This window comes from Gadus morhua, chromosome 4, assembly GCF_902167405.1.
Source record: "Gadus morhua chromosome 4, gadMor3.0, whole genome shotgun sequence".
In the NCBI taxonomy this organism is placed as follows: domain Eukaryota; kingdom Metazoa; phylum Chordata; class Actinopteri; order Gadiformes; family Gadidae; genus Gadus; species Gadus morhua.
The window spans coordinates 38,947,554-38,961,978 of record NC_044051.1 but is presented as its reverse complement, the minus strand read 5'-3'; the positions used below and the strand labels follow the sequence as shown (position 1 = coordinate 38,961,978).

Below are 14,425 nucleotides of genomic sequence, written 5' to 3'. Positions count from 1 at the left end.
AGTTTCTGTATCCGTCCCTATTCAAATGAACCGTAAAGAAGTCAATTCCCACCCACGTGCACACGTCATCATAGCTTTCACATCAGAGCTTCCGCAAAAGACTCAAGACTCCCATGTTCAGAGTTCCCCTAGACTATGCATAGCCCACCCCCTACCACCCACCCTCTAACACACTTGATGTATGTTGTACGTCCTGGCTCTTAATGTACGCACTTATTGTATGTTGTACGTCCTGGCTCTTAATGTACGCACTTATGTATGTTGTACGTCCTGGCACTTATTGACAACGATTCTTTTTTCATCAGCCTTAACCGATGACCGATACGCCAATACCAATTATCTTGAGCCGATATTTGGAGCCGATACTGCTTCTTTTTCCCTAAATTTACATCATAGAAATTACAAAATGATGATAAGAAGTCTCAATTTAAAAGAGACACATTTATTGAACTGTCTGTAAATCATGCTGGGAAAAAAACAATAAAAAAAATTGTCAGATGGCGATAACCGTAAAATAAACGCAAATATCGACCAAAATATCGGCCGATATATCGGTCGATATTAGGGATGCACCGATCCGCTTTTTTCACCTCCGATACCGATACCGATATCTGAGGTATAGTATCGGCCGATACCGATCCGATACCGATATAGAAAAACAGCGCGAAATTATGGCTACAAACTGTAAGTTTCATTGAGGGGAAAAGACTGGGATCATGAGACTTGAATTTTTGGAGGTGCTTTATAAGGTTTGTGGTATTAAAGCTAGAAGGTTTAGTACCACCCCTCGGGACATTTACTTTGCATATGTTGCATGTAGCCGTGGAGCTTGCTGGCTTAGGTAAAGTGAAATAGCTCCAGATAGCAGATCCTTTTGCTCGCTCCATTTTGCAATCACTGTAGGCTCCGCACGGTGTGTTGCTTGTTTATGACGTCACTCACAGCGCACAGCATAGAAACTGAATAGATCAGCCAATAGATAGATAGATACACTTTTATTAATCCCGTGAGAACATTTTCGTAGGAAATTCAATTATCAAAGCAGCAAGGTAGTAGGAATAGGATTCAAGTATGTACATAAATGTAAAAAAAAAAAAAAAAGTTTTTTATTTTTTTTTTTAAATATGGATCGGCCCATTTGTCACCGATACCCGATCTAGAAATGTCTTCAATATCGGTACCGATACCGATACAAATATCGGATCGGTGCATCCCTAGTCGATATATGGGCCGATCGATAGCGTCCAGCTCTACCTACCTCCTGGCAGTACTCGAGGATGCCCTCCTTGTTGGCGATGCAGCTCTTGGTGCCCGAGGGGTCGTGCTCCCACTTGCCACTCTGCACGTTGACGTGCATGTTCAGCTTCCCGCAGAACATGGCCACCTGGGGCTCGGCCAGCAGGCCCATGGACACGTCGGTAGGCACCTGGAGAGGGGGCGACGGGGGAGGCAGAGAGTCAGTGATCGTATATGTTGGGCAGGCACCTTGAGCGGGGGAGACGCAGTAGGAGGAGAGTCAGAGAGCTTGCATTTCCTTCGGTGGGTTTAAGGACGTAATCAAATTGAAGGCTGCGATTTTATCCGGGGGGGGAGGATGGGAATCGATCTGGAGGATCTATTTGATTTGATCGGTCTCCGCATGAAATCCTCTCAGCCCCTTCTATCTGTCTGTCTGTCTGTCTGTCTGAAAGGGGGCAGAAGGGAGAGGTAGAGAGAGGATATATTGGATCGTGTTGAGCAATAGATGGGGGGGGGGGGGGGGGGGAGAGGGAGAGCGAGAGAGCGAGAGGCAATAAGATGTAATTTGCATTTGACGACTGGAAGGCAGAAGGGGATGGGGGGAGGTAAGGGAGAGAGGGAGGAAGAAGGGAGGGAGCGATGGATGAATGGGGGATAGAAACAGAAAGGGAGGGAGGAAGCGAAGGAGGGAGGGAGAAGGGAGAGGGAGCAAAGGAGGGGGGATGGAAGAAATGTGTCAGGGAGGGAGAAAAGAAGGGAGAGAGGGAGGGACGGATCAATGGGTGACGGGAGGAAAGAAGAGGGAAGGAGGGAGAAAAACCACCATCCAAGACGAAGAAAATAACGACAGGAGGGAGGGGGAGGGGGGAGATGAAGGAGGAAGGGGGGAGGGAGGGAGACGAAGGGGTGCGTGAGGTGGAATAAGGCGAACAGAAGGTGCGAGAGATGATGAAGTGCAGAGGGGTGACAGCAGGGGGCAAACAACAGTCTCCCCCTCCACCATCATCACCCCCCCCCCCTCCATTATTCATACCGCTGCTTAAGGGGTTAAACATGCATTAGACTATCAAATCAAAAAGGGTACGCATGTCACAAAACCATAATAGCGCACACACACACACACACACACACACAAAAACACCCCTTCATCCAATGACCCGTCGGTGTCGATCCAACACGAGAAACCCGGGAATGAGTGAACTGAACTCCGAACGCCAGGGAACTCCCTCCCCTCACCGTATCTATGGTAACGGGGTCGTTACCGTTTCAACGATGCGCAGGTTTGCATGCGGGTTCCACGCGGCTGTTACGTTTTACTGGGGAAGTGTGAACGTGTGTGTGTGTGTGTGTGTGTGTGTGTGTGTGAACGTGTGTGTGTGAGTGTGTGTGTCAAATCAGCCCTTGTTTCTCTTTGATCACACCATTATAATCCCACCTGTGTGGTAACATTAGCATTTTACATTCGGTAATCTAGCTCTTATCCAAAGTCACTAACGAGGGAAGCCGAGAGCACTGCAACAGCGAAAGGAGAGGGAAAAACACGTTAACAGAGTGCAGGTTTTTTCGAGGTCTTGCCTCATTGTTTTCCATACATTTGTCTGCGGGTGCCTATGGATAAGGTGCGCACACACACACACACACACACACACACACACACACACACACACACACACACACACACACACACACACACACACACACACACACACACACACACACACACACACACACACACAGCAAGGCAGCAGGTTGTGTGTTTGATTCCCAGCGGACAAACTGCTGAATGTCTGCGTTCTGCGGGCGAGATAAAGAGAGAGACCGAGAGCAAGGGGGCGAGAGAGACTTTGTACGATTTTCTAATCTTGTTAATGTTATTGAAAATCCTGGCAGGCAAACAAATGTTTTCTTTTAAGCTGGGCAATTCCTTCCCTCTCCGCTGAGTGGACAAACACATACACACACACACTTTTTTGTTTGACTCCTACCGAAGACCTTCGACTCCTGCCAAATTGCGTCATCAAACCAAACTTTATCGACACAGGAAATACACCCTAGTACAAAACAAGCATCATCATGCTCAGGCGCATATCTTTTAACACGGGACGAAAATTCTGAAAATATAAACTGCTGGTGACAAGACACAACCCCAAAGAGACAAATGACTCTAAAAACCGTCAAGGGAGTATGCTAGCGTTAGCACGACGGTAGCAATGTGTACGGCAGCTGGGCATGCCTAATCTACTGGCCACACACACACACACACACACACACACACACACACACACACACACACACACACACACACACACACACACACACACACACACACACACACACACACACACACACACACACACACACACACACACACACACACAGCATCTTAGGCCTTGCGGTCACAGCGTCTGACAGCCAGGCCATCTGCAGCTCGCAGGCTGAGTTCAGGGGCCGTCACTCAACGTGTTGCCAGCCATCTGGGAGCAATGCACACCAAGGGGCCGTGGGTCAATTCACCCACCACGCTTTTTATGGTTAAAAACTCCCAAAGGTCCTTTTTATCATGTCGGACCAATTAGGGCCAGTGCCTAAACGGTGGTTCAATAAACAGATGAGCAGGCGGTTGCAAACCAGATCCACTTTATTCTGGACGATTGCTAAATCCTAAAATGTCAATACTTTTTAATGTTCATAGCCTCAAAATGGAAACATAATCGCCTCTTTCGGATCTATACTCTTTCCGTGGTCGTCTCCAGCTCTTTCTTTGTCGCAGGGCCTTGCATTCCGTCTTATTCGTTTTGACTGGAGATGACGACACAAAATGCGCGCGCGCGCGAGCGAGCGAGCAACTACCAGGCAACATTAACCACAGATGGAGAGCGATAGAGCGAGGGAAACATAAGAGAGAGATAGAAAGGACAAGAGAAGGGAACCTGGGAGAGGTGGATGGATGGGGAATAGAAAAAGATACGGAGGGAGCAAGGGAGGGAGAGGGGGAGGGAAGAAGAAGGGGGAGGGAGCAAAGGAGGGAGAGATGGATGGAGGATGGAGAAAGGAAGAAGAGAGAAGGAGCAAAGGAGGGACAGAGTGATGGGGGATGGGGGAAGAGAGGGATAGACAGAGCCTGTAGATGTAAGTCTCCCCCGTATGCAAAATGATGATCCAGGCCACAGATTTAGACCCAGGTCGCAGGCCGGTCCGACTGGTTTTGCCTTGCAAATGAACCGAGCCCCGAGGGGCAAATCACTGGTCGTTTCTCCCACCTCGGACACACAAGCCATGATGTCTGATGTGCCGCTGGTCGTTTGGTCTTACTGCAGGCCCGGACATGTTGTCTCCTCCTCTCACCGGAGACCGGTGAGAGGGTGAGGACACAAAGGGAGCAGGGAGAGTGGGATAGAGGAGCCGGAGAGATAAGAGGGAGGGGAAAGGGTGAAAGAGAGTGGAGAGAGAGGAGATAAGAGAGAAAAAGGAGAAGAGAGTGAGAGCCAGGGACAAAGGGAGGGAAAGGAGAGATGCTAAAAGGGGGAGGGATCCTTCAAGCAGAAGGTCAAGTGTGTGGTAAATCAGGAGCGGGAGAGAAATACAGAACAGGGAGGTAAAGACTATATATATATATATAAAAAAAAAAAAAAAAAGAGAAAGAGAAAGAGAGAGAGAGAGAGACAGAGTGACAGAGAGACAGAGAGAGATTCCGCGGAAAAACGTGTTTTCGAAAGGAAAAAATAAAATGGCAGATTAGTGCACGTGTCGGACAGCTTGTCCTATTATTTTTTAACGGTAGCCTCGGTTCGCCCCAAGGAAGTCGACCGCTGGGTTTTGTTGTGTCGACCTTACCCTACCTCCTCCCCTCCAACCTCCCTCCCTCCCTCCCTCCCTCCCCCCCATGTACTCATTTAAACCGGAGCTCGCTCACGGAGAGAAACCAGGAGAGCAATTTCCCCCGCCCCGGGCACGGTGGTGAGTTTCTAAAAGTCACCGCGCGCACGTAGAACCACAGGCCGCTGTGGTCACGGTTCATGTCACCCAACCAATCAAAATGCGGTGTCAGAGGGGGGTGTGAGGTGGAGAGAGAGGTAGAGAGAGAGGTAGAGAGGTAGAGAGAGAGGTAGAGAGAGAGGTAGAGAGAGAGAGAGAGAGAGAGAGAGAGAGAGAGAAGTGCATTCCATCTTGTCGGTCACCTTCATGTTGCTCTGTCCCAAAGGGACCAGAGTCGGGGAGAGAAGCGAGATGGTTAGACAGACCAGGGGAGCACTCTCCCTGACTATCTCCCCCCTCTCTCTCCCTTTCGCTATCTCTTCTCTATCTTGTATGCCCGGAAAGTCTCCCCCAGGGAGGGGCTGGGTTCTGTGATCTTAGCAGTGAGGATAACAGAGGGCCCCCTGATGGATGTGTGCGTGTGCGCACGTGCGTATGCATCAGGTCCGGGTCAAACCATCGCTGACGGCCGGCCATATTTGATCTTCCGAGGGGGGGGAGGGGGGCGATGGGAATGAGGAGCCGGATGCTAATCGTTAGCCACGTGTCAAAACATCCCCGCGGCGCTAGCGGCTAAAACAAAGGAGACAATAAGCTAGACTAGCGGGCCTAGCTTTTTCAGACTAGGATGGACGCTTCACTGGGAGGTCTCCTGGTCATAAAGGGAGGAACACGACGGGGAAAGGAAAAGGAGACTCTTCCAAAATCTCGTATTCAGCAGACACATAATGGAGACGGGCGGTGTGTACGTAAAATATTGGAATTATGGACCGGTGCTGGAGTTAAGGTCAAACCGTTAAAGCTGTTTCTAAACGCGTGAAGAGCCTTGAACTGCAACTGTCTTTCAACGTTTCAAAATGTTTGGGAATCCTTTCACACACGCACATATAAAGACAAAAAACACAAACATATAAAGACACACACAGATTAGGACAAAAACGCACACACACACAACAGCTGCAATGGAAACACAAACAAACATAAGACGAAAAACTGACATAAAATAAAGAACCACAAACACACATATTGAGGAAAAAGCACACAAAAACCCCACAGACACAACTATAAAGACCAAAAACACACAGAAACATATACAGACACACATATTAAGAAAAAAAACGCACACACATCACAGACACACAAACTCTTTGAAGGGGTCCCATGGAGACAGCCTACAGTGTGATCAGTGGGGAGGTCTTATCAGAGGAGCACAGGCCTGCCAGGGGGGGAGGAGATGGAGGAGAGAGGGGGAGGAGAGGGGGAGGAGAGGGTGAGGAGGGAGGAGGGAGGGGGCGGAGTGCCATGATCTGCTGTTTTCGCCGTAGGGTGACACACACACACACACACACACACACACACACACACACACACACACACACACACACACACACACACACACACACACACACACACACACACACACACACACACCTTGGTAGAACCCAGAAAACATGCACTCAAGAGACACCGACACACACAAACACACACAGGCACCCGAAGCAATTATGTCACGGAAAAAAATAAACTGACAAACACACACAACCGAATCGTTGTCGTGGAAACACACGGACACACCCCGCGTCCGTACACTTCCTGGTTAGCGTGCGATCGGTTGAATCCATCTGGTCGGGACTGAATAGAGGGGAGTGCCAGAGGCCCGGTGACGTGTCGATCTCCATCACGCCTTCTTAGTCGTGTTGTGACTGGTTCCGATAAGGTGACTCGATGCCAAACACACACACACGTGTAAAACAAAAGCAGCGAGGCACGCAGTAATCAGATGACAAGCAGCAGCCTAAACCCTTTAGGCTCAGCTGTGTGTGTGTGTGTGTGTGTGTGTGTGTGTGTGTGTGTGTGTGTGTGTGTGTGTGTGTGTGTGTGTGTGTGTGTGTGTGTGTGTGTGTGTGTGTGTGTGTGTGTGTGTGTGTGTGTGTGTAGGACCTGCCTGCCCTTTTAATCAGAGGACCACAATGTCCACAGGATGCCCTACCCCTCTCACACACACACACACTTCTGCCAAAACAGCAATTACAGGCCCTGCGACAGGCCTGATGAAAGGGCTCCATGAGTCAGGCTCCAACCAGCAAAGCGGCCTTAAAGCCACAACTCTTTGTGTGAAAAGTTTTAAGACTTACAACACTGTTAATCTGTAGGGCACTACGGGAACAGCTAAAGTCAAACACATGATTCAAAATAAGTTTGACTAATTACTAAATGTGGTATACTGATTTAGTGCAATAGGGTAAACCAAGAAGTGGATTCAGTAACTCCCAGGGTAGTAACTCTTATTTTGATGGTTGTGGTTTCAGGGGGTCCAAGAAATGTCCTGACTCCGCCCCTAAATAAATAATTATTCAAATAATTAATTACCCTTTATTCTGGATCCAATTATTTCGTCCCGAAGACCGTGCCTCGAATCAAGTCTGCAAAGAACCCCTCAACAATCAGATCCCGCCTTTGAATTAGGGCGGGACAGCGCTGAAAGGGTTTATGGGTAATTGGCACAAGGGTTCTAAACAAAGGATTAGCCAAATGATCGTTCATCAAGGGTCGTGGAAAGTTCTTGAAGGTTCCATTAGGTAGTGTGATCTTTCACTCCAAGTCGTGGTTGTATGTGACATTTGGTGTGCGTTTTAGATAGATAGATAGATACATAGATAGATGGATATTATATTAATTATCTTGGGGAAATTCATGTATCAGGTAGCTCACGAAGTCTGTCAACAGACCATTGACAAACAACAAAATGGACAAACAGTAAAAGCAAAATCAACAAAAAAGTAATTAATATTGCAATTATTTTCAATTAAGCCTTTTGTGTGTCATTAAATGTCTTGATGTCTTTAAACGATTAACGGTAAGAGATTCAATCAATCAAATCCAAACGCCCTGGTTTAAGAATTGAGCCGTTGGGCCCCACCCCTCTGGTATTCCATGGAGGTTAAAACCAACGCCTCAGATTGAACCGGCTATTTTGGACCAGGTAAGGCTTTAAGATTCAGGAGCCGGGAGCGCTTGGCTGCACGTCCCAGCATGCACACACATGCACACATGCTTTTGTTTTGGTTTGTTTCCATTCCATTGCTTTCCATCGAACCGCCTACAGCTTCAAAAACAATCAGTTGATCAAACATTGTTTGTAGATTTGATTTTTGGGCAGGGATTACGCCACTGTTTTCTCGATTTGATTTGATGTGTGCTGACGAATAGAATATAACATAGCGAATGTATTATGAGTTAGATGACTTGCACCACTGGAGGTCATTGGTCAGGGATTTGAGATTGAGAGAAATTGGACGATTGACGTCAATAGTCCAACTTTACCGGGAGTTTTTCTCGGAATCATTGGTTATTGGCAGAAAGCCAGTTCAGGAAGCATAACTCTTATGTGAAAACGAGGAAATGGACAATCACCCGTCATCTTTGAGGTCATTCCCCGAGCAGCAGATGTCCATAACTCTGACATTCGGGGCAGCTGACCAAGGTTAGAACCACATCTACACTGCTGAATACAGTGGTTCTCAAACTGTGGTCCTGGGCCCAAGGGCGGCGGCAGCTGTCCAAGAGGGGCTCAGTTTAACGAATGTTTGCACACCGAAAGGGCAGAATACTGCATTCATCATGACCAATATACACAGAGTAACGTTCACCCTCTCACTTCTCCCCATGGTAATGGGAATGTACAAATATTTGGCGGGTCCGCCCAGACCTATAGTCAAGAAAAGGTTGGCAAACGCCACAGCTTAGCAGATGTCAGTACCCTTCTGCTACCAAGACCCCCAGATTGAGGAGGTTGCAGAATCCAAGTCATCACACACACACACACACACACACACACACACACACACACACACACACACACACACACACACACACACACACACACACACACACACACACACACACACACACACACACACACACACCACCTTCCAACCACTTCTTGGAGGGGCCGTCCCACATTACTCCTCCAGGAATCTTTAATGGGCGCGTTTATCTACAGGGATTTGCAGCGAATGCAGATGGGCCCAAGTGTCCTTAAGGAGCATGTAGGGGGAGGGTATGGCATCATGCTCAAGCTTTCCTACAATTAGACTGCAGGCCCTGTGGGACCGAATCACAGGGAAGGACCTCATCTTCATCAACATCCATCTTGTAGCTTACTACGCTTAAGACACACCTTAAGGACTGATTATGGTTCCACTTCGACGCAAGGCAAGGGGTTTTATGGACCCATTACATCCTCGGGTCAACCGCAAGGGCCTGACGCGTGCCTACCAAAATGTTTTACTTGGCAGCAGCAAGGGCTGTGATTGGTCCGCTCACTAAAACCCGACGCAGAACCAAAACAGTTCCACGACTGCGTCGAAGCCTCTGCGTGGGCCTTGCGTTGCGTCGACGTGTAACCATAAATCAGCCCTTTAGCCTCTCGCTCATGCGTTAACAGTCTCAGGCGCGGGTCGTGTAAAAACAGGTAAGGAGGAGATTTTCAAAAAAATGGCACCGGCGGCCAACATGTGAACCGATTAACCGCAAGCGAGGGTGAGGTTGATCCGGCGAAGGCAGGGCGGGCAAGACGCCCCGGGCTTAATTCCTTAAGAGGTGAACTGGATCAGGACACTGGGGATAGGGAATGGGATGGGCATGTGTGGAGTCAATGGGCGGTGTGGTAAGCCACAGGTTTACCTAACGGACGCGGTACACACAGGAAAAGCAGGAGTTACAAGAAGCGTGATACAACATGATACGACATGGCCGTGTTGCCTTAAAGGAATCATTTGTTTTGTGATCCATTTCATATTATTGTGAGATTATCTCGTAATTATATTGAATGAGTCTAACATTATATTAAAAACATAATTGTCAAAGTCAAGAAATCTTTTGTCCCAATATCCCGTCTCTCTCACACACACACACACACACACACACACACACACACACACACACACACACACACACACACACACACACACACACACACACACACACACACACACACACACACACACACACACACACACACACACAGGTATCCTTCCCTTCAGGAAGTGTACTAATATTGCGGCGGGAACCAAACAGGATATGACATCATAAAATGGCATGCTCTCTGCCTACATCTCACATCCGCATCTCATGCACATCTCCCAAGTTCACCTTGCCCCCCCCCCCCCCTCCCCCACTAACTCTTCCCAGTCACATGCACAAACCTGGGCCATTCAGCGTTCCATTTTCACACTGTCGATTTCTGACGCAAAGGGCCAAAAATGTCTGCGTAGCTTTGCCCTCAAAAGGGGGGGGGGGGGGCAGGGGGAAGGCCGTGTTTAATATCTTTACCATGAAATCTCCCCCCACCCCTACCAAAAGAAAATTACATTCGCCTGAGCAATGCCACGACTGGAATGATGGACGGGAACACAGCGGCTGGGTTACAACACGGACGGCATAGACTTTGGATTTGGTGTCTGGGATGTATGGAGGGAGGGGAGGAGAACACATACACACAGAGAGAGAGAGAGCAAGGGAGGGAGAGAGAGAGAGAGAGAGAGAGAGAGAGAGAGAGAGAGAAGCAAGGGCAGGGAAAAACGAGGAATGGAGAAAGAGGGACGGAGGACCGAAGTTCTGGATGAAGGTTGCTGATAAAACAACATGGATGCATGGCGGGTATTGTGCGGCGCGCTAATTATAGAGCTATACTGCAGGCCTTCTCTCGGCCAGACCGCTACCATGGCAACCCCGGACCCCCATGAAGCTGTGCGGAGGCTTGGGGGGGGGGGGGGGAAGAGAGAGAGAGAGAGAGAGAGAGAGAGAGAGAGAGAGAGAGAGAGAGAGAGAGAGAGAGAGAGAGAGAGAGAGAGAGAGAGAGAGAGAGAGAGAGAGAGAGAGAGAGAGAGAGAGAGAGAGAGAGAGAGAGATTCTGTATTTGTGTGTGTAATTAGGATCTCAAAAAGGTAGCTGAAGTAGGTGTTTGAGAGGGGAAAATGACTTTTATCCCAGTAAGACTATGAGACGTTGCTTATGGGGAGGGGGGGGGGGGGGCATCAACCTGTACATAACAGCTTCTGTATCTGAGGAGGAACAAAATGTCGCCGGGACTCCATCTTTTACAAGGACTGGCCCATTTTTCCTCCATTGTTTATTTTGTGTGGCATTATAGTCCATTTTTTAGGCAGACATTCTCAAAGAGCTCACCTTGCTTGAACACACATCGATCGTATTACAAATGTGCGCTATGACAGAGACGGCCCCGTTTCGTCTCTGAAATCAAGTGCGTAAAACCATAACCATTCCTGGTATGAGAGCCTCTTAATGGGTATGGTATATATTTTACGTTATATTGATGGTAGTGCTGCGGTGGGGGAGATTCGATTCTTTCTGTCCCTGTTTGTTTACAAGGCCGGTCGATAGGGCTGTTTCAATTTCATTACCTTTTCTCTTTACAATTTGCTCTGTCCTTGTGTTGAGTGTAGGCTTACCTTCGAAGGCAAACGACTGCGTTTCTCTGCACTTGAGACGACGAGACGTTACCATTTTTAGCATGACTTGACATTTATATCAGACAGAACATCTGAACTACTGGTCTCATCATCTCGACACATATTTGCTTAGTGCTTGAATCCCAACGCAGTTAAAATAACTGCTATGACGCGACGTCTTCACTCCATTCCCTGCTTTCACCGAAATTGCTGCATTTCAAGAGGAAAGAATACGAAGTAGGTCTGATCACGTTAAACCCTAATAGACCTCCTAGCCGCGCGGAACCTCTACCGAAAGTCCCCTGTGATTAGGGCTTGTTGAAGAGGTCCTTTGTCTGCAGTGTCCGTGGCTAGGCCCCAACATGGCTGTGGCGTACCCTGATGTGTGGTTGCTTGCTTCATTACACAAGTCAACACTGGTAAATGGGATTGGCTGGTTGGTTCCCAAGTCCAAGTCAGTTGAGGACTAGGTCTACCGAAAGTCTCTCACGGTCGTCGCACACAAACACACACACACACACACACACACACACTTATGACGCCTTGGGCTACTGTTCTGTTTGACTGGGGTGGGCGTGTGTTCCAATGAGAGCCAAAAAACACACCCACAGATGATTCAGCATGTAGTCACCTTGACCTCTGAAGCAAGCGAGGGGAGTGTTTGTGTTTGAGTGAATGAAAGGGTGAACTGAGCATATCTGTTGGCGATGGTTCTTCCTGTGATGGATGGGGTGTGTGTGTGTGTGTGTGTGTGTGTGTGTGTGTGTCCGAGCCAGCCTTCTTAATGCTTTTTTGCTGTGACTGCCAGCTCAGCAGAACTGCGGCGGAGAGCAGGGGGCGGAGCTGATCTATGGCGCTAACCATCGCCGCTCACGGCCGAGCTAAAACTGCCTCGCTCGCTCTCCCTCTCTCTCCGTCTTCGACGTGACAAACGATCCAGATCATTCCCATGGATATTAACGGTTCTGAGAGAGCGAGGAAGATGGCGTACAACAATTTAGCCATTGCCCCTGCTCTCATACGCAATGCTCCGAAACCTAAGGTGGGGCATTAGACGGAGGGGTAGGGCTACAATGGTCTATTGATCAGGGCTCCGTAAGCATAGATCGGGTATTAAGGCTCCCCCCTGAAAAAAGGGTGCCACCACGATCGGACGTCAAGACAACGTCGGGCCTCCGGAGGACGTCTGGGGCACCTAGTTTGTGCGGCGTCTCGCCCCCGCAACGTTGGCACCGGTCGGTCCTTGTCTGCGGTTTTTCGGGCCGATTCAGCATGCTGAACGGGGGGACAGAGGCCGTCGGCGAGAGCAATCACTCCTGTCGGCCGCAGCGAATCGATGCGCGGTGGGAAGAGAAACGGAGACGGGCCACGCGGCAAACGACTCTCGCACAAAAATAGATTGTCTAATTTTTTTTTTCCCCCACAACACAGTGAAACTGTTCTGGTTCAAACGCTACCCGATGGATCGCTGGGTGGAAGAATCGGTCAGGGGAAATGGGAGTGAGCGCGTGCTGCGTGTGATGATGGAGCAGTATTGAGACACGGAACAGACAGACGGACCGCGGGGGAGGGGGATTATACTGCCTAAAAGGGTCATAGGTCAACGACAGCGCTGTCGGATGTGAAGAGATAGGCAGTGATAACAGCGTGTCGGACAGAGATACAGAGCTGGTGTTTGTGCGATTGCAGTTTTCCACAGGGAATGTGTATGCAACCACGGCACAACACATTGACAACTAAATAATCGAAAACCCACTGAAACAATAATGACTACAAGGAATTGCAGCCCGTTTCGCTGTGGGGTGGGGGAGGGGGGGATGGGGAAGGGCCTTGCACGATTGAATTCATGTCACCCCCAACTGAGGAAGGCTTGCCTTGGCCGTGTCCAATATATATATTTAATTTTTTCTGAAAACGGATACTTAAGTCGTCTCTCACCTCCCCCTGTCACGAGGAAGCGTGTCGGATCCAGGGGGGGGGGGGGGATAGACAGGGGGGGGGGGGGGGGGGGAATAGGATATGAGACAAGGGAGAGAGATGAAAAGAGGTGCGGAAGGAAAATCGATTCGAACAGAAGAGATTCAAATCAATGGCGAGAGAGGATATCTTCATAATTGCCGCGGACGACAGACGGAGCCCACGAGCGAGCGAAGGCGAGAGCGAAAGAGGTAGAGAGAGAAAGAAGACACAGAAGGAAGTGAATGTCTGGCAGGAAGGCGGGTGGATTAACTCCACTTCCTAACAGAGAAAAGGACTGTGGCGGACGAGGGAAGGGTTGGCTGGCACAAGCCACTGGCTAGCATCACGGCGTTAGTGCGTGCTAATGGTGGCGCGGGGGGGGGTGGGGGGGGGGTGATGGCGATGGAGGTTAGTTGGAGAGCAGCCTGATACGCCCAGGGCTCAGAGACTGCAGTGTTGGTCTGTCCACACAAACAAGACTGGCTATCCAAGGACTGTGTCCCTGGAGGATGGGGTGGGGGGGGGGGGATGGGGACCAACACACACACAAACAATCAAACACAAAGGCTGGCAACCCCACTCCTCGTTCACACCCACCCACCCCCATGTCAAGGGAAGTGGTGTATTTAAAGCCCCCGTAGCCAGAGGAAGCTGGGTGTGTGTGTTTCAACTAAGGACAAGTGTCTAAACACTGAGATTGCATGGGGCGTTGTGGCAGCATCGCAATGAAAATTATCAGCCATTGATCTGCAGATTTAATAAAGCCAATTAATATCTAC

At 49.2% G+C, this 14,425-nt stretch overlaps 1 protein-coding gene across 4 annotated transcripts in view; it reads right to left on the bottom strand.

The window, feature by feature from the left end:
• Positions 1-14,425, bottom strand: part of appa (amyloid beta (A4) precursor protein a) — a 42,910-nt gene that overhangs the window by 26,928 nt on the left and 1,557 nt on the right. For all 4 annotated transcript variants that reach the window (XM_030353065.1, XM_030353066.1, XM_030353068.1 and 1 more), the window contains exon 2: positions 1,259-1,426. In XM_030353065.1, coding sequence (XP_030208925.1) covers positions 1,259-1,426 — 168 coding nt within the window. The remainder of the gene's footprint in view (positions 1-1,258; positions 1,427-14,425) is intronic.